The sequence below is a fragment of the Tachysurus fulvidraco genome, chromosome 3 (assembly GCF_022655615.1).
Source record: "Tachysurus fulvidraco isolate hzauxx_2018 chromosome 3, HZAU_PFXX_2.0, whole genome shotgun sequence".
In the NCBI taxonomy this organism is placed as follows: Eukaryota; Metazoa; Chordata; class Actinopteri; order Siluriformes; family Bagridae; genus Tachysurus; species Tachysurus fulvidraco.
In genome coordinates this window covers 4,568,187-4,588,080 of record NC_062520.1, presented here as the reverse complement: position 1 = coordinate 4,588,080, position 19,894 = coordinate 4,568,187, and the positions used below count along the sequence as shown (strand labels likewise).

At 42.6% G+C, this 19,894-nt stretch overlaps 2 protein-coding genes across 11 annotated transcripts in view; one reads left to right on the top strand and one right to left on the bottom strand.

The window, feature by feature from the left end:
- Positions 1–133: 133 nt before the first annotated feature.
- Positions 134–17,408, bottom strand: acbd5a (acyl-CoA binding domain containing 5a). 3 transcript variants are annotated; one of them, XM_047811632.1, is made up of 14 exons: positions 17,277–17,408; positions 16,871–16,988; positions 12,351–12,471; positions 10,760–10,832; positions 10,555–10,672; positions 7,643–7,867; positions 7,395–7,565; positions 6,694–6,788; positions 4,726–4,951; positions 4,443–4,642; positions 3,780–3,839; positions 3,378–3,487; positions 3,082–3,157; positions 134–1,939 (listed from the first exon to the last, which is right to left on the bottom strand). In XM_047811632.1, exons 2-13 carry the CDS (start codon positions 16,953–16,955, stop codon positions 3,130–3,132), a joined length of 1,512 nt encoding a protein of 503 aa, XP_047667588.1. In that variant the 5' UTR covers positions 16,956–16,988; positions 17,277–17,408; the 3' UTR covers positions 134–1,939; positions 3,082–3,129. The 3 variants fall into 3 exon arrangements, with proteins under 3 accessions (XP_047667588.1, XP_047667589.1, XP_027015673.2); XM_047811633.1 differs by having other exon boundaries at positions 4,726–4,948; XM_027159872.2 differs by lacking the exon at positions 3,082–3,157.
- A 696-nt stretch (positions 17,409–18,104) lies between these two features.
- abi1a (abl-interactor 1a) overlaps positions 18,105–19,894 on the top strand; it is a 57,077-nt gene continuing 55,287 nt past the window's right edge. For 2 of the 8 annotated variants that reach the window (XM_027159875.2, XM_027159879.2), the window contains exon 1: positions 18,108–18,599. In XM_027159875.2, coding sequence (XP_027015676.1) covers positions 18,483–18,599 — 117 coding nt within the window. In that variant the 5' untranslated portion in view covers positions 18,108–18,482. Of the gene's footprint in view, positions 18,600–19,894 lie in introns of all 8 variants that reach the window. The other 6 variants (XM_027159878.2, XM_027159880.2, XM_027159874.2 and 3 more) reach the window with 5 other exon arrangements.

The window sequence follows — 19,894 nt, the reverse complement described above, 5'->3', positions numbered from 1 at the left end:
AGTAAGGGGGGGGGATAAGAAAAAAGCTTGGAATCACCAGGAATCGTTTAACACCTATAAAAAAAAATAAAAAAAAAAGCACTCCGAGCTTACGATTTTCAAAACGTGTGTGTTTTAAGGAAGACAAGCCAACTCCAAAAGTTATTCATTTTTATTCGTGCTTCTGGTTAACAATAAGAACGTGCGCAGATGCTCCTCGGGAACAAAAAAGTGGTCGTCGACAGATAGAAAGATGTTTCTAACAAAACGCAGCTTTTAATTACATCGTGGTTTAATCGCTGTTCCGGAGAAGCCGAAGCTACGTTACGGTATGTTACAATTTTTAAAATGTCAATTTCAGTTCCATTGTTTATTTATATATAGTATATAGTTTAAGTCTGTTTCTAATATACATACATTATAGCTATTAACATTATTGAACAATTTACACAGAGAACAAAACGAAACACAACGTTGGAGGTTAAATCTTAACAGAAACTCGTTTCAGTTCGATTCGCACAGACAACAAAAAAAAACATGGTAAAGTATAACAGATTTAAAAAAAACAATTAATTCAAACAATTATTGCATGATTTTTCTCGTAATAAGGATATGCTGCGTATTGTGTTTATCTGAAACGCACCCCAACGATACTACCCCCCCCACTCCAGAGTGTGAAATCACAAATCATCTGGATTTTAATGCTCGGTTTTAGTTATTATTTGAATGCAGAACTGTTTGTGCACGTGTGATTTTAAACCTTTGACACTTCCAAAGTCAACGTTATACCTTTTTTTTTTTCCCCTTTAACTGTCCTTTCTACACTTTCAGAAATAAAGCCACCGACCTGTATTCCACCTCGTATCTTGGGTGGCATCATCGATGCTTACGTAGGGCATGTGTTCCTTTAGTGTGCCTCTTTTACCTAAATGTGGACGTAGTGTAGCTTTAATTAGCTCCGAGCGCTTTAGTTAACTTTAGTGATTTATAAAATCTAATTATACCTGAAATGATTCTTTTTTCAAAGGTTTGCTATTCGTAATTCCATGAAAGACTTGCGATATTCAACCAGTAAAATGTGACCCAGAGTTCCGTAAGTTCCGCTTTTTTGTGTGTGTGTACGTTGCGGCCCTAAGAGGATCCTCTGCCTCCTTCATCACTTTATACGGACTAGCTGCCTTTAGCTAAATAATTAAATCGTTAATATAAAATGTGCATGACCTCGATTAAGCACGATGGAGGATCTGCTGACTGGAGAGAATGCTTCTTGTGCACGGTAAGTCGATCTCACCGCCCCAGTGTCGAGAAGGAAGGGCGTTCCTCGTTCACTGACTTTACGCGGTTCTACGTCAGCGATCCGTTTTGTGAATACGGCTTTGACTACTTATCCATCTGACACGCTGGAACCTGAAAACACACCATCCGTCGATTCACGTTAATTCCCGATGCCACAAACTCTTCCTGATTTCCAGACAGGGATTAAAGCCTACTCAGAATTACGCAGCTCGTTACTCGTTATCGATTATACGGTACAATTCTACATGTTCCTACAGAGCCTATTAGCAGCTTTATGGTGAAGCAGAACGATCGACACGTCTAGTCCTACGTCGGACGCCATATTCGCGTGTTATCGTAATGTCCTATTAAGATTTCAATATGAAAAAAAATTAATAATAATAATAATAATAATACAATACAGAATTGCTCGTTACTACATCGTTACGCTTCTCATTTCTCATCTCAAACCAAGCAGTTTAAATGTAAATCTTAGCACTTAGCACTCATATTAGACAAAAAAAGTACAAAAAGCCTTTAGAAGCTGCACACATTCATCTATCAGTTTGTTTCGATGCTCACTAAATTTCAGCGTCTTCATCGTAGTGCAAAAGCGAGAGTGTGAAAGACGGGATGCGACGGAGGACGCCGGCCTCTTTAAGCGCACGCTTCTCAGCGCAGTTTTCTGAAAGAAGGAAGGACATCGTAGTAAGTCGTGTTAATTCATCTTAACGGTACACACACACAGACATAATTGTTGGTTTTTCTCTTACATTAAAGAAAGAAAAACCTGCAACGGTCACTGAAATAACTGAGAAAGGTGTTGATTAAAAAAAATATATACAATATATATATATATATATATATATATATATATATACTGAAAATCAGACATTGCTTTTGAATTGTGGTTCAACAAATGCATTAAAAAAAATGGGTAGAAAAAACTAATGAAACTGGTCTGGTCAAAAATGATGGTATCTTTAACTTAATATGTTGTTGCACATCCTTTAGGGCCTTTTTACACCCGGTAACTTCGTGTGTTGTCTCTGATCCGATAGCTATCTGATTTGTTAAAACTGTCCCATTTACATCAGGCCACATAAACGCGTCTCGGCGAATCGGACATCGATCCGATCTTTCTACTCCCGCCCAAAATGCTAATATATTTAATGGAACACACTTTGGTGTATGCGGTTTTTATAATGCGATCAAAAAGAAGATGAAAAAATTCGTTACGACGGTTATGCTACAAAAAACAGCGTTTACTGTTTGCTGCGTTTTTTTGTATATGTATTATTTGTATATATAATCTGTATAAACGGAGGTTGTAATCGAGAAAGTACATAACATTATTTTATCATTAACACAGAAAAAAATTAGCCTTAGCATGTAGCTACCTACTATCATGTGTGCTGATAACTGATCATATTGCGGTAAAGTAAAAGTGTATTAAACATTAGTATACATAAGGTACATTATCAAATGCACTAGCAGTAGCCCCGCCCACAGCTACTGACGCAAGTGCTTCTTAAGTCTAGACCGGCAGCGTTTTGGTGCTACTTAAGAACCGTTTTTCCTGGTTCAGAGCTGGTGCTTTGGCTGTCGAAAAAAAATGAACTGGTTCTAAATTAGGCTCCGAACCTGCACTCAAACTGCCTCAGTGGGAAAGGGGCATCTAGAAGTTGTTCTGGACTCTTTGGATTCATATTATCTGTCTCTAATTTGTCATAAATGTTCCTCCGACACCACGTCCAGGGAGGTCGGCTACATTCCTAACTGAACTGTAGTCACAGGAACAACAAGCCTTTCGGAGATGGTCCTTACCTTTAACATTTCTGCCCTCGGCTTTGTGTAGTCCATGTTCAGTGAGGTTCACACCATGATACCAGCACAGTTCAGCCTTTAAATAAGCAGACTGACTGATTACAAGTTTGAAGACTCCAGTGATGCTAACTACAGGACACATTTTAGTTTAACATGTTCCTATGGTCAAATTATTTTCAATCGTTTCTAGGGGTACCATCGTTGTTTTTTTTTCCAGACCAGATTCGTTAGTTAGACCTGGTGAAACAAAACAGTTCATTCCTGGTGTTGTGAAACAGGATGCTAGCGCTCCTTACCTTCTCCGCCTCTGAAAATACTGGCGAATAATCCACTGTGCGATAAAGGGCCAGACGAGCGCGAAGGCCACGGTGCCTGGAGAAACGTCGAACGGCCACCAGGACGACTTCTGCGTACCCGAGATTTAAACTGTTATTGTATTTATAACACTTAAAATAAATATAGAGTGTTTATCATCGTCGTGTGATCCTTAGTAATGTTTACATACAGGTGAATAAATTAATAATCACATTACTAATTAAAGGGATCGTTTATGTATTTTATTAAACTCTATCCTCGGCTGAAGCACGGTGGGTTAAACGAGTGCCGGTGCAGAAAATACGGCTCAGCTTTAGGTATCAAAGTGTAGCCAGGTGTGAGACTGTGGGTCAGATTCAAATGCCAAGTGTTACACAACGTACCCTGCGAGGCCTGCTGGCTGGAGGCAGCAGGTATTCTGAGGGCAAGGCCGCTGATCTCGCCTGGGAAGAGCAAAGTGTGGAAATCATACGAGAGTCGAGAGTGTATTTTTGAGCCAATTTTGCAGTGGAATTCTGGTAAAGCCAGAGATGTCTTTTTGTTACCTGTATTAATCCTAATCCTGATCATGTAATCCCAATCCAAATAATCTCAAACAAATCCTAATCCTTATAAATGTAAATAATTTCTAGCCTAATCCTGATTATAAGAATAAAAAGTTTTCCTAATAACAAACTTAATCCTGCTCATTTCTCACCTAATCCAAAACAAAATAAATAAATAAATAAATAAATTCCTTAAAACATAAACCTATAACTTAAACCTTTTCTAATAACGCAATCCTAACACTTAAAAAACGATTTAAAAACATAAAATGTTATCCTAAGATTTTAAATTGCAAATCTAATCCAAAGACCATAAACCTAATCCTAATCCTTTCTAATCTGACCCTAATAGAGCTGATGCTAATTCCTAAACCTAACACCAATATTTCAGTCAGTGTATGATTCTGGGTGAAAAATGACACCTGAACTGGCTTGCAGGTGTGTGTGTGTGTGTGTGTGTGTGTGTGTGTGTGTGTGTGTGTGTGTGAGAGAACCTCTCACCTGTGAGGCAGTTAGAGCCTCGAGTGTGTGCAGTCTCTCCAGGACGCTCTGCATATCCTCCTGTAGCCTCGTTAAAGCTGTGACTATCTGCTCGTTCAGGTCGCCACCTCCGGCCCCATCAGACCCCCGGCGCTCTCCATCACCTCCAGCACCCTGTAAGGTCCCTGTGACCCCTGGCCCCAAGCCTGATGACCTGGACCCTGATGTAGACATTGCAGTTAAATCTACTGCACCGTTTTTTTTTTTGTTTTTAATCGAAGTGCTATACACGGTCGAGCTGTACCTCGTCCTCTCCTGATCAGAGAGCTCCCTGGTCTGCTCATGTTCAGGCTGTTTTTCTGCGCTCCTCCTCCTCCTCCACTCGTCTTCCCGTCTTCTCCTCCGTGCTGAATGCCGTCGTGTCCTCTCAGCAGGACCTCCGAGTCTCCTGTCAAGTGCAGCTCCTCCTGAGAGCGCCCGATTCTACGGCTTTCCTCCGGAGAGCGGATCGCGTGAGAATCGCTGTTCTGCTGTACACGCAGACATAAACAAGATCGTCTGCTGTATAAAATAACAATAATCATCATTATCTTCTTAAAAAGTAAAATACGTTCTCTTTGCTCCGAATACGTTCGTAGCAGTCGGGACATGTTGCTTAATTGAGAAAAGGCACCATGATGCTGTTTGTGGTGAATGGGTAACGATTATGACGTTTGGCATTTAAAGTCTTCCCGTCAGTGAAAAACGAATGCAGCAGTAAACGAATATGAGAACAACTCCTTTAGAGGTATTAATAATGGGCCTTGTTTACTAAACTGGAGACAAAAAATTTATCTGTCTGTCTTTTACTTTTTACAATTTTACATTTTTGCTTTGAAAAATCTTGGAAAAACAAACAAACAAATTTTGCTTTTGAGCTGTGCTGGTCGGAGCTGCGTTACTGGATGATTTCACCATTAAAGGTGGGGTGTGCGTTGTTTGAAAGCTAATGTCGACATTTGAAATCACCAAAACAAAACACCAAAACCCAAATGGGTCCCACCCCTGTATTGATAGCTCCGCCCACACATACATACGTAACCCGGGCAACTAACAGAAAGAAACGTGTCTTTATCATAGCTGAATGGAAGAACGATACGATTGTAGATAAACAAACAAGCAAAAATGACACACAAGCATCATCATGTAAAGGACAAAGGCATATATTAGTTCTGTGTAACAAAGCAAAACCAACGTTACTCACCTATCGAGAAGGAAAAAAGCGCCTCGGCGTCTCAAGTAAAGTCGGCCACATATTCACAGGTCGGAGTTTCCCGAGTCGATAACTCCTGAGCTAAACGCTGTTACTACACAAAACGCGGTTGTAGCTGCCTCTCTACATTACTACGATAGAAAAGAGGTGTTATTGTGTTTGTGTAGTAACAGCGTTTAGCTCAGGAGTTATTGACTCGGGAAACTCCAACCTGTGAATATGTGGCCAACTTCCTGCTCCTTCAGTTCTCTCCAGCGCTGGAAAGCTGATCCTATATTAACACGTCCTACTTCTTGCCTTATCGTAAGTCTTTCTTCTCTTTCTTTCTCTGTTTTTATCCTCCATGTCAATGTTAAACCGCTTTCCGCTAATGTCACACATGTACACTGAACACTGTCTCCGCCCATATCGACGAGCCCCGCCGCTTTCTACTCTTTGGCTACACGTTTGTTTTGTATTGTTTTGTTTGTCGGCCCGACTCAGTTTTCTGAAGCATTTCTCAAACAACGGAGATCCCACCTTTAAGTTAGTCGTCCATTTTGACTTTCACCTTTTATGGGCTTCACTAAACGTAAACCAGCTGTAACATGAACATGAGCACGCTTGGTAATTTACGGCTGATTGCTGTTTATCAAGAGTACAAAAACAATGGTTTGTAAATCTAGAGGAAGTTTGTTTGCTTTGAAAAAACAAAAACATGTACACACGACTAAGGTTTGAGGAATTCTGGATTCTGATTGGTCGAAACAGTAGGCGCACTTATTCTAATACGTTATCTGCAGAGTGATATGTTAGAGCGATAAGTGTTGTGTTCGGAGTCAATAATGTAGCGTTTCATGAAGGCGTCTCTTGTATCAGCACCCCACTGTTTAACGGTAACGAGACGTGCTGCGTACTTTGCCTTATGAATACTGTATGAAACTGTCCTCGCTCTCAGAACACTGCGTATTGGACTGGATGATTCACAGAAACAAAAGTGAGGTTGGATGGAGTCCAGTCATGTAGAGAGCTCAGTCTCACCTCCTCTGCACCAAACTGGTCCACAGAGTCGCAGTAAACCTCGCTGTCTGAGTCGGAGGCCACGTGATGAGGGCTGCAAACGTCTTCGTTACCATCTAGAGGAAGCAAAATCGGATGAAGCTCTTTGGTCCGTAACGGTGATATCGATGTAATACACGGCTAAAGCCTTTTAAAGTAAAGGAAATGAAGCTAAATCTTATCAGACAGATCCTTTGTAAAGACAGGACACTATATATGACTTGCGTAACTTTATTTTTTATATATGTCTACTTCTATTAGCGCTGTTGAATTCTTAAATCTGATTGGTCACAATGTGTTCTTTCTAGTATGTTGTTTTCTCTAAGCAGATATTTATTTTAAATGAAGGCATCGCCAGTGTCAGAGACAGAGCTATAATTTGTCAACGCTGCTCTTTTTTTAATGAGGGATGTGGTAGCTTATTGGCTAAGGTATTGGACTACTGATTGAAAGGTTGTGAGTTTGAATCCCAGATCCAACAAGCTTCCACCTCTGGGCACGTGTGAGAGGCCCCTAACCTCAATTGCTCAATATAAAAATTAGATTATTGAAATGAATAAATTGCTCTGGATTAAGGTATGAAGTACCTCCTATAACAGCGTGAGTGTTTTATTGTTCTTCTATAACGTCATGAATGTTTCATTATATACACTTAGCCTTTAACGTGCATTCTGCGGCGTCACCTTTAGCGTGGCCGTTGACGTGCCGGATCTCTCCGTCGTCCTCCTCCGTGTCTTTTCCGTTCAAGGTGGATTTCGAGCAGTGTGTCCCGTTCGTCACGGGAGACAGGTTGTGCCCTATACTGCCGTTTGGAATCGCTTTTCCCGCTCTGCCCTTTTTCTTCAGGGCAGAAGCTAAAAAAATAGCAGACAAGGTTTTTAGAATGTTTTCAGACATCGTTTCTAATCGTATTTTACTTAGGATTAATTACCTTCTTGCAGCTGTTCGTTCTCTTCTTCCTCTTCATTCTCATCATCTCCGCTGTCCTCGTTATCTTTTTCGTCATCCTCACCTCCGTCCTCGAGCTCGTTTGCGTCAACGTTTGGCGCGTCGGATTTGTTGGGGCCGAGGCCGTCCAAGGTGCCGTTCATTTCCAAGGTTCTGATGATGCTTTTTGTGACGCTGTTCGAAGGAGGCGACATCATGCTTCCGAGGCCTAGAGATCAGCAATGAGTGTTACATCACTGATGCTTAACTACAGACTGTTATTTACAGGAAATTTATGAACCGGGGTAAAATCTAGTATAACATTAGATCACTGTCACCAACACAGGAGCTAATCCAGCTACGCATGGAGTCGAGATTTAGGAGTCATTACTAGAACCTGAACAGTAGGAGGATCAGGGGTGTGTGTGTGTGGGGTGTGTGTGTGGGGTGGGGGGTCACATTTACTAGACACTTGCCTTCCAGCTGTCTAGCAAATCTTTCCAACTGGGCTGAGCAACCAAAAGTACATACAGCATGTTAGGCTTAAAAAAGATAAAGTAAATAAAGAGTAATAAAACATGGAATGTAAACAGATCATCAATGCTACAAGAAATCATGGATAAGTTTTAGACTGTTTAGAACTGATTAACTAGGATTTATGTATTTTAAGCAACCAAAGTGTGAGGTGATTCTCTATAGTGCAAGCCAGCAATGCCTCCTTCAGTGGGACTAACAGGCAGAAGGGACACACCTCCTTCAGTGGGACTAACAGGTAAAAAGGCCACACCTCCTTCAGTGGGACTAACAGGCAGTAGGGCCACACCTCCTTCAGTGGGACTAACAGGTAAAAAGGCCACACCTCCTTCAGTGGGACTAACAGGCAGAAGGGACACACCTCCTTCAGTGGGACTAACAGGCAGAAGGGACACACCTCCTTCAGTGGGACTAACAGGCAGAAGGGCCACACCTCCTTCAGTGGGACTAACAGGCAGAAGGGACACACCTCCTTCAGTGGGACTAACAGGCAGAAGGGCCACACCTCCTTCAGTGGGACTAACAGGCAGAAGGGACACACCTCCTTCAGTGGGACTAACAGGCAGAAGGGACACACCTCCTTCAGTGGGACTAACAGGCAGAAGGGACACACCTCCTTTAGTGGGACTAAAAGGTAGAAGGGCCACACCTCCTTCAGTGGGACTAAAAGGTAGAAGGGCCACACCTCCTTCAGTGGGACTAAAAGGTAGAAGGGCCACACCTCCTTCAGTGGGACTAACAGGCAGAAGGGACACACCTCCTTTAGTGGGACTAACAGGCAGAAGGGCCACACCTCCTTCAGTGGAACTAACAGGTAAAAAGGCCACACATCCTTCAGTGGGACTAACAGGCAGAAGGGCCACACCTCCTTCAGTGGGACTAACAGGCAGAAGGGACACACCTCCTTCAGTGGGACTAACAGGCAGAAGGGCCACACCTCCTTCAGTGGGACTAACAGGTAAAAAGGCCACACATCCTTCAGTGGGACTAACAGGCAGAAGGGCCACACCTCCTTCAGTGGGACTAACAGGCAGAAGGGACACACCTCCTTCAGTGGGACTAACAGGCAGAAGGGACACACCTCCTTCAGTGGGACTAAAAGGTAGAAGGGCCACACCTCCTTCAGTGGGACTAAAAGGTAGAAGGGCCACACCTCCTTCAGTGGGACTAAAAGGTAGAAGGGCCACACCTCCTTCAGTGGGACTAACAGGCAGAAGGGACACACCTCCTTCAGTGGGACTAACAGGCAGAAGGGCCACACCTCCTTCAGTGGAACTAACAGGTAAAAAGGCCACACATCCTTCAGTGGGACTAACAGGCAGAAGGGCCACACCTCCTTCAGTGGGACTAACAGGCAGAAGGGACACACCTCCTTCAGTGGGACTAACAGGCAGAAGGGCCACACCTCCTTCAGTGGGACTAACAGGTAAAAAGGCCACACATCCTTCAGTGGGACTAACAGGCAGAAGGGCCACACATCCTTCAGTGGGACTAACAGGTAAAAAGGCCACACATCCTTCAGTGAGACTAACAGGCAGAAGGGACACACCTCCTTCAGTGGGACTAACAGGTAAAAAGGCCACACCTCCTTCAGTGGGACTAACAGGCAGAAGGGACACACCTCCTTCAGTGGGACTAACAGGCAGAAGGGCCACACCTCCTTCAGTGGGACTAACAGGCAGAAGGGACACACCTCCTTCAGTGGGACTAACAGGTAAAAAGGCCACACCTCCTTCAGTGGGACTAACAGGTAGAAGGGACACACCTCCTTCAGTGGGACTAACAGGTACAAGGCCACACCTCCTTCAGTGGGACTAACAGGTAAAAAGGCCACACCTCCTTCAGTGGGACTAACAGGCAGAAGGGCCACACCTCCTTCAGTGGGACTAACAGGCAGAAGGGACACACGTCCTTCAGTGGGACTAACAGGCAGAAGGGCCACACCTCCTTCAGTGGGACTAACAGGAACAAGGCCACACCTCCTTCAGTGGGACTAACAGGCAGAAGGGCCACACCTCCTTCAGTGGGACTAACAGGCAGAAGGGCCACACCTCCTTCAGTGAGACTAACAGGCAGAAGGGCCACACCTCCTTCAGTGGGACTAACAGGCAGAAGGGCCACACCTCCTTCAGTGGGACTAACAGGCAGAAGGGCCACACCTCCTTCAGTGGGACTAACAGGCAGAAGGGCCACACCTCCTTCAGTGGGACTAAAAGGTAGAAGGGCCACACCTCCTTCAGAAGCTTTCACTGAGACTATCAGGCACATAGGTTACACTTCTATCATCATTGAGACCAATCAGTCAGAGACAGGCACAGAGGACACGTCTCCTTCTGATTCTCTGGGATTGTGTCCAATCCTGATGAAGATCTTGAATCTAACCTGCAGTCAGATCTGAAACTTGGCTGATCTTTTTCTTCTCATCCACGATCTCGTAGAACGGCCCGAGGACCTGCAGCAGCTGCTCCACCTGCTCAGTCATGGGCATGCTTTCAAGAATCTGCACAGAAAAATAAAACTTTCAGATCGTTTAAAAGCTATAAAGACGTAACGACCGTCATTATAACCAACAAACAGACATCGTTACCAGTTTGAGGTCATCCACGTACGCAATCATGGCCTCTTCTTTTGGCATATCTCCAAGTGCGTGCCATGCATCCCTACCACACACACACACACACACACACACACACACACACACACACACACACAATTTAAGAGCTTTTTCTGTTGTATTAGACAACTCATGATTCTTTTTTCCAGTGTCTGCTCTGGTTATTAGTGTTCTGTTCTGGGGTTCTATTTTTTTTTCAAGGACACTTAGATGTTTATGTTTTAAAACTGCATGAACACGTGTGTTAAAGTAAACTAACTGGTGTGAATGAACCTTGGAGTGATGATAAAGTTCACTCAACCATTCACTCTCACACAACTAATGCAGACACGTCTGCTAGAGCTAAGCAAATAAAATCCCTCTGATGTGTCCATGCATAACACCGTGTGCTGTGTGAGTGAGTGTGTGAGTCTGCGATGGTAAAACTTCACATATACTGCGTGTTCCTAAAACAATATAGATGCATTTATATAATATATAAAAATGCTCACATTTACACCCTCCACACTTAAGTCATAAATGACAGCTCTTATAACATTATAATGTCTGTTCATAAGACCATTATAGATGCTGTTCTAATGTACTCTATAACAGAACCTGCTCAGGTTTGGCTTGTATAAGATGTGATACAGAGACACAATGAGACACAATGTCACTCTTGCAAATAAATATAAATTTATTAAAGGCGGCGTCTCCGAAGTTTGAGAAATGCTTCAGAAAACTGAGTCGGAACGACAAACAAAACAAAACTCAAAACAGACGTGTGGCCAATGAGCAGAAAGGGGCGGGTCTTGTCAATATGCGGCGGAGAGAGTGTTCGGTGTGCATGTGTGACGTTAGCAGGAAGCGGTTTTAACATCGACATGGAGGATAAAAACAAAGAAAGAAAGTGAAGAAAGACTTACGATAAGGCAAGAAGTAGGACGTGTTAATATAGGATCAGCTTTCCAGCGCTGGAGAGAACTGAAGGAGCAGGAAGTTGGCCACATATTCACAGGTTGGAGTTTCCCGAGTCAATAACTCCTGAGCTAAACGCTGTTACTACACAAATAAAACCTCTTTTCTATCGTAGTAATGTAGAGAGGCAGCTACAACCGTGTTTTGTGTAGTAACAGCGTTTAGCTCAGGAGTTATCGACTCGGGAAACTCCGACCTGTGAATATGTGGCCGACTTTACTTAAGACGCCGAGGCGCTTTTTTCCTTCCCGATAGGTGAGTAACGTTGGTTTTGCTTTGTTACACAGAACTAATATATGCCTTTGTCCTTTACATGATTATGCTTGTGTGGCATTTTTGCTTGTTTGTTTATCTACAATCGTATCGTTCTTCCCTTCAGCTATGATAAAGACACGTTTCTTTCTGTTAGTTGCCTCAGTTACGTTTGTATGTGTGGGTTGAGCTATCGATACAGGGGTGGGACCCATTTGGGTTAGGGGTGTGTTTGTTTTGGGGATTTTATATGTCGACATTGGCTTTCAAACAACACAGAACCTGCCTTTAACATAATAAGAAAGATAGAAGCACTAATGTGAGGAGAGATGGTGAAATGTGTGATATTTGGTACCATTTGACTTTGCCGACAGGATCCCAGAACCCCGGGCGGGGAATGTTGCACGGGCCCTGAGTCGCCTGCTTGTAGTAGCTGTAGAATTTCAGCATCATTTCATTGGATGGTTGAAAGGAACCTGCGATATCAGAGGATGCATGACGAGTTATAGATATTCCAAAGTTCTGATCATTACAGCACGTTTTCATGTATTATCGTGAATAATGGCCGTGATTTGGTCGTTATTCGTGATCATCGCGAACGGTAAGCTTTTGGAAAAAATACAAAAAAGTAAGTTAAGGTGCCTGAAATGTTTCTGTAGCCAAACATTTTCCGCAGCCTTTTAAACAAAACACCATAAAAGTGAAGCTCACAAAACCACAAGCTACAAAATGATTAATAAACAACGAAACAGAGCTTCCAGTAATGCAGCTCAGCCACTGCAGCTACCACAGACACGCATGAACATGAGGGTGCCATTACTTTTGTCTTAACGGTGCCTAGTCTTTTTTTTTTTTTTTTTTTTTGATGGATTTCACTTTCTTTTAATTTGTTCATACAAAATGGCACTAAATGCTCATGAATTTGTGTGTAACAAAATGAATAAACAGCGTAATCTGTGTAAAATGGTAAAATCGCAAGAAATTATTGACGATTAAACGTTTTGAAGCTGAACAGACAAACTCGTGAGCGAAGGATCCTCTTAGATTATCTTAATTATTGCTGTTGCTAAATGTCTGACTGCTAGTCAGTGGCATAAGATGGATGTGGTGAACACGCTGTGCTTTTCGACCAATGTGGGCGGAGCTAAGAAATCCAGGTTTCTGTGTACTGTATGCTATCCGAATGAGAAAAGCAATTTTTGTAACCTTTAAATTAGCTACGTTGAACATTGACGTGTCCGTCTGGTAAAATATCCACCGGGTCGTGTCTTTCGACCACAGTTTACACGCCTCACCCCAGATGTAGATGATCATCCAGGCACTAGAGCTACACGTCTAAAGCTGCTACTAGATCAGGGAAGCTTAGGGCTACCAGTTTAGCACTGCACAAACCGCACGTCTCGAACCGAGTGCCGCGATTCCGTATCTTGTCCAACCATAATTTTTAAAGAGGCCAGGATTCAATGACGACGCAGCTTGAGCGGCACTACACTTTATTCACCGCGATATATTACAATTTAGAATAGTAAAGAAGTAAAACTGCTATGCGATGATTTTAATCGTGAAGTTTGAGATGAAACCTTTTCCGGTCTGAATCACTGATGCAACAGTAGTGAGAGCTTTACGGCCATTCTATCCATATTCTGTATATACACACACGAGTACAGAGTAAAATGCGATAGCGTTCTCCGAGGCTTGGGTGAGATTTATTATGCAAGAGAGTGATTCAGATGAAATCAAGAATCTTTAAAGAGTGACAAATGTCAGAAATGTGAGTCATCGGCACAGTCAGACAGAATTGTGCACACAGACCAGTATACAATACAAATTAAAGTTTTAGAAAAATATGGTTTGTCACTGTCAGAGATTTGCCAGCACCAGTTAGAGATGTTCCAGCACCAGTTAGACTCTGCTATACTAAAGAGGAGATGTGAACTGCATGTGGTCTTTGAGGACAACAACCTCCTCTTCAACACAACATTTATCAGACTGCATATTTATAATCACATGAGGATGAGGTTCAACTTTAAGTCTGGTTCCTCTCAAGGTTCCTTCCTTCACCATCTAAAGGAGTTTTTCCTCCTTGCAGTCACCCGAGTCACCTCGGACTTGCTCATTGGGGATAAACACAAACACATTTAAATATGTCTAATATTAATCTTAATTTTTGTATTATATTAATCTTTATATTATTCTTTATATTAACATTTTTTCGATGTTTAAGTGCTGTAAAGCTGCTTTGAGAAGATGTCGATCGTTAAAAGAGCTACAGTATAGAAATAAATTTGAATCGAATTGAATGTAATTGAATCATATTTAATACCGTGATATGTTCACGATGCTTCGCTCAGTGACACACTGGAGGTTTTTCATGTGATCTCGTTGCATCTTGCCCGAGATGGGCCAAAATCTGTTATAGTCACTGGATCGAAAATGTCCTTCACTCCAAATAAATACGGTTGATCTGACCTGAACTTTAAACCTGTGTATGGTGCTGAATAAATAAACTCAAAGTTGTCAGAAGATCTCTCACAGAGTCCAAACAGCACCTGGAACACAGCTGAACATTGTTGAACACAGGTGAACATGGCTGAACACAGGTGAACATAGCTGAACACAGGTGAACACGGGTGAACACAGCTAAACATAGGTGAGCACAGCTGAACAGAGCTCACAGCTAAACACAGGCGAACACAGCTCACAGGTGAACACAGGTGAACACAGCTAGACACGTGTGAACACAGCTAGACACGGGTGAACATGGCTGAACACAGGTGAACATAGCTGAACATGGGTGAACACAGCTAAACATAGGTGAACACAGCTCACAGCTAAACACAGGTGAACACAGCTCACAGCTAAACACAGGTGAACACAGGTGAACACAGCTCACAGCTAAACACAGGTGAACACAGCTAGACACGGGTGAACACGGGTGAACACAGCTAGACACGGGTGAACACGGGTGAACACGGCTAAACACGGGTGAACACGGCTAAACACGGGTGAACACGGCTAAACACGGGTGAACACGGCTAAACACTGGTGAACACGGCTAAACACTGGTGAACACGGCTAACCATAGGTGAACAAATCTAAACATAGGTGAACACAGCTAAACATAGAACACAACTAAACATAGGTGAACACAACTAAACATAGGTGAACACAACTAAACATAGGTGAACACAGCTGACCACAGCTCAACACAGCTCACAGCTAAACACAGGTGAACACGGGTGAACACAGCTAAACATGGGTGAACACAGCTCACGGGTGAACACGGGTGAACACAGCTAAACACGGGTGAACACAGCTAAACACGGGTGAACACGGGTGAACACAGCTAAACACGGGTGAACACAGCTAGACACGGGTGAACACAGCTAGACACGGGTGAACACAGCTAGACACGGGTGAACACAGCTAGACACGGGTGAACACAGCTAGACACGGGTGAACACAGCTAGACACGGGTGAACACAGCTAGACACGGGTGAACACAGCTAAACACAGGTGAACACAGGTCACAGCTAAACACAGGTGAACACAGGTCACTGCTAAACACAGGTAAACACAGCCGAACACAGGTGAACAAAGGTGAACATGGCTGAAGACGGGTAAACACAGCTGAACACAGCTGAACACAGCTGAACACAGCTGAACAGAGCTCACAGCTAAACACAGGCGAACACAGCTCACAGGTGAACACAGGTGAACACAGCTAGACACGTGTGAACACAGCTAGACACGGGTGAACATGGCTGAACACAGGTGAACATAGCTGAACACAGGTGAACATGGGTGAACACAGCTAAACATAGGTGAACACAGCTCACAGCTAAACACAGGTGAACACAGCTCACAGCTAAACACAGGTGAACACAGGTGAACACAGCTCACAGCTAAACACAGGTGAACACAGCTAGACACGGGTGAACACGGGTGAACACAGCTAGACACGGGTGAACACGGCTAAACACGGGTGAACACGGCTAAACACGGGTGAACACGGCTAAACACTGGTGAACACGGCTAAACACTGGTGAACACGGCTAACCATAGGTGAACAAATCTAAACATAGGTGAACACAACTAAACATAGGTGAACACAACTAAACATAGGTGAACACAACTAAACATAGGTGAACACAACTAAACATAGGTGAACACAGCTGACCACAGCTCAACACAGCTCACAGCTAAACACAGGTGAACACGGGTGAACACAGCTAAACATGGGTGAACACAGCTCACGGGTGAACACGGGTGAACACAGCTAAACACGGGTGAACACAGCTAAACACGGGTGAACACGGGTGAACACAGCTAAACACAGGTGAACACAGCTAAACACGGGTGAACACAGCTAGACACGGGTGAACACAGCTAGACACGGGTGAACACAGCTAGACACGGGTGAACACAGCTAGACACGGGTGAACACAGCTAGACACGGGTGAACACAGCTAGACACGGGTGAACACAGCTAGACACGGGTGAACACAGCTAGACACGGGTGAACACAGCTAAACACAGGTGAACACAGCTAAACACAGGTGAACACAGCTAAACACAGGTGAACACAGCTAAACACAGGTGAACACAGGTCACAGCTAAACACAGGTGAACACAGGTCACTGCTAAACACAGGTAAACACAGCCGAACACAGGTGAACATGGCTGAAGACGGGTAAACACAGCTGAACACAGCTGAACACAGCAGAACACAGCAGAACACAGCAGAACACAGCTGAACACAGCTGAACACAGCTGAACACAGCTGAACACAGCTGAACACAGCTGAACACAGCTGAACACAGCTGAACACAGCTGAACACAGCTGAACACGGGAGGATGATAAACCTGACTCACCGTTCACAGGTAAACTCTGGATCACTTTAACCGCAGCGTCAAACCTCTGCTCATGGATGGATCTGGTTTGTTCCTCCATCATCATGGATCTTCTCGAAAAGAAATGATCAGATTAAACCTGCAGAGAAAAACAAGCTCCATCAAGTTTACAAAAACATGTCAGAAGCAGGCATGCAAACCCTGTTATTCATTACAGTCCTGATTAAGGAGTTACCAGCACTCATGTCAATTATTACATTGTTATAAGCGTTCAGAACAAAAACAAACACAAACATCTCCATAATGTCCTTAACGAAGCAGCAAACATGGCGGCATGTCATACACCAGCTCATTAAACCTTGAATAAACATAAACAACAAAATAATGTTTCTGTAAGACAACAATAACAACAACAACTCAAACCTACCATTTGTTAGCACCTGCGATGAAGAAGGCGACTTTGGAAACCTGAACTAGCGACAAAACCCCTAATGACAGCTGCATGAAGAAGCTGGGAAATGAAGTTCTATTCGATACAAACAGACTAAGGGACGGTGACTCAGAGACTACATATTCCACAATGCATTGCGGAAGAGCCCTGCTAAACAGGAAGTGTAGTCCGTACAGCGGATTTACTCCCTGCCCTACAAAACATTCACAGTATTTTAAACCGTATACGAACATTTTTTCATGTTTTTTATTGTGTAAATATATTTTATCATGTTTACTGGATGTTTGGATTTGGCTGTATTACTCTCGTAAGAATATGATTATTTATGCGACCGGATTGAAGTCTATGTTAAAAAACTACAAATCCCAGCGTTCCTGTTTCCCTACTTCTTATTTATCGTTATAATGTTTTCCCCTCAAGACAAACGTTAACACTTGATTTGTAATAGACTATACAGATATCAGGTAGACATTCGGTTCAAACATCAACTTATCAGTCAGTTATAATAGACTTGTTTGTAATTATTTTATTCATTTAAATATATTCGACTGTTTTGAATTTGCAATTTACTTCCGGGTCTTGCTGCGGTGCTGCATACTATTTAGTACGTTAGTATGCGTAAGTAGAACTCGCTAGAAAATCAGACGATATAACAAAGAAACCATTATATTTTGTTTATTAATGATAATAATAATTATAATAATAATAACAATAGTAAGTAGTAGTAGTGAGAGATTAACTTCCGGGTGTTACTACGTGACGCCATGGCAACGTCCAGTCCCTACTTGTACACTAACGCACTACACACACAGTATTTGAGAAAGTGTGTGTCAGCCGTTGTGATGTATACTAATGAGTATGGTAGTGTGTGTGTGTTTACAAATCACTAGCAGGAATACACCAGAGGAGGGAGCTGTGTGTGTGTGTGTGTGTGTGTGTGTGTGTGTGTGTGTGTGTGTGTGTGTGTGTGTGTGTGTGTGTGTGTGTGTGTGTGTGTGTGTGTGTGTGTGTGTGTGTGTGTGTGTGTGTGTGTGTGTGTGTGTGTGTGTGTGTGTGTGTGTGTGTGTGTTCGTGTGTGTGTGTGTGTGTGTGTGTTCGTGTGTGTGTGTTCGTGTGTGTGTGTTCGTGTGTGTGGCTTCAATCAAAGGGAGGATTCGGAGTTAGTACTCAGAGACATGTAAGATGGCAGAGCTGCAGATGTTGTTAGAGGAAGAGATTCCTACTGGGAAAAGCGCTCTTCTGGAGAGTTACCAAAACCTGATCAGGGTCGCGGACTACTGTGAGAACAACTATGTCCAGGTAACAGAAAGCGGAATGATGTGTAAATAAATGTAAAGTGAGTAGTGTTGAAAGAGTGAGTAGTATTGGTGAACCCAATGTGTGTGTGTGTGTGTGTGTGTGTGGTGTGTATAGTGTGTGTATAGTGTGATCCCAGTGTATAGTGTGTGTGGTGTGATCCCAGTGTTTAGTGTAGTGTATTATAGTGTGTGTAATGCTGTGTGGTGTGTATAGAGTGTGTGTAGTGCTGTGTGTGTAGTGTAGAGTGTGTCGTGTGATCCCACTGTGTGCTGCTCTATTGTCGGGAACAGGGAAACATGGACAGGAAATAATGTGTGTAAAGTCAATAAACGCTACTTTAATTTGTTACCGCTGATCTAATGACACTGTTCACAGACACACGACGTTTTCTCCTCGTTTTATTCCAGTCTTTCACTCATTTCCTTTTTCTCTGTTTCTTGTTTTCCTTCTTCTTTTGGATTATTATCCCGAGGGTGTGTCGAGACAAATCGGTGTAAAGCCGTCGCAGTGTTTTGGGGCGGAATCAGAAACCTTCATCTAATTTACATGTGTGTATATATATATAAAAAAAAAAAACAAAGTTTATGTTAAAGAGTTTAGATGTAAATCACAACCTTTTCTTTTACCGTGGAAACTTTCCGGGGTGCTAAAACTTTTTCACAACTCGTTTAACTGTCGTTCGTATTCGAGGTTTTGGTCTGTAGTGTCTTTTGTAAACGTTTGTTTCTGTTTGTTTGTTTGTTTGTTTTGTTGTTTGTTTACTTTTAGACAGTTTTGTTGAAATTAAACTGAATTTATTTTACTGGAGCAAAACATTTAGGCTTTAAGTATATTTTGAACGGCTAACATTATGGTATTAATAATTTTAAAAACATTATTATTATTATTATTATTATTATTATTATTATTATTATTATTTAGAGGTGGTAGAAGTCGAGCTGACAAATATACCCGATAAAATCACCATTTGTTTTGTCACAAAACAGTAGTTCAAATGAAATGAAATCAGTTCAATGTTGATTTATTTGTTTGTTTGTTTGTTTGTTTGTTTGTTTAAACAAATGCTTAACACTCTACTAACTTTACTGAATGAGTCTGAAAGGGGGGGAAAATCCTGCTAAGTGTGTAATGACTCAAATATCACAGACAATTGTGTTGTATCTGACATTATTATTATTATTATTATTATTATTATTAGATGTTATAGAATCCTTATTTTGATGTTTTTGTGCTGTTAAAACTTTAAGTACATTTACAGCATGTGACACTCTCTTATCCAGAGCGACGTACAAAAG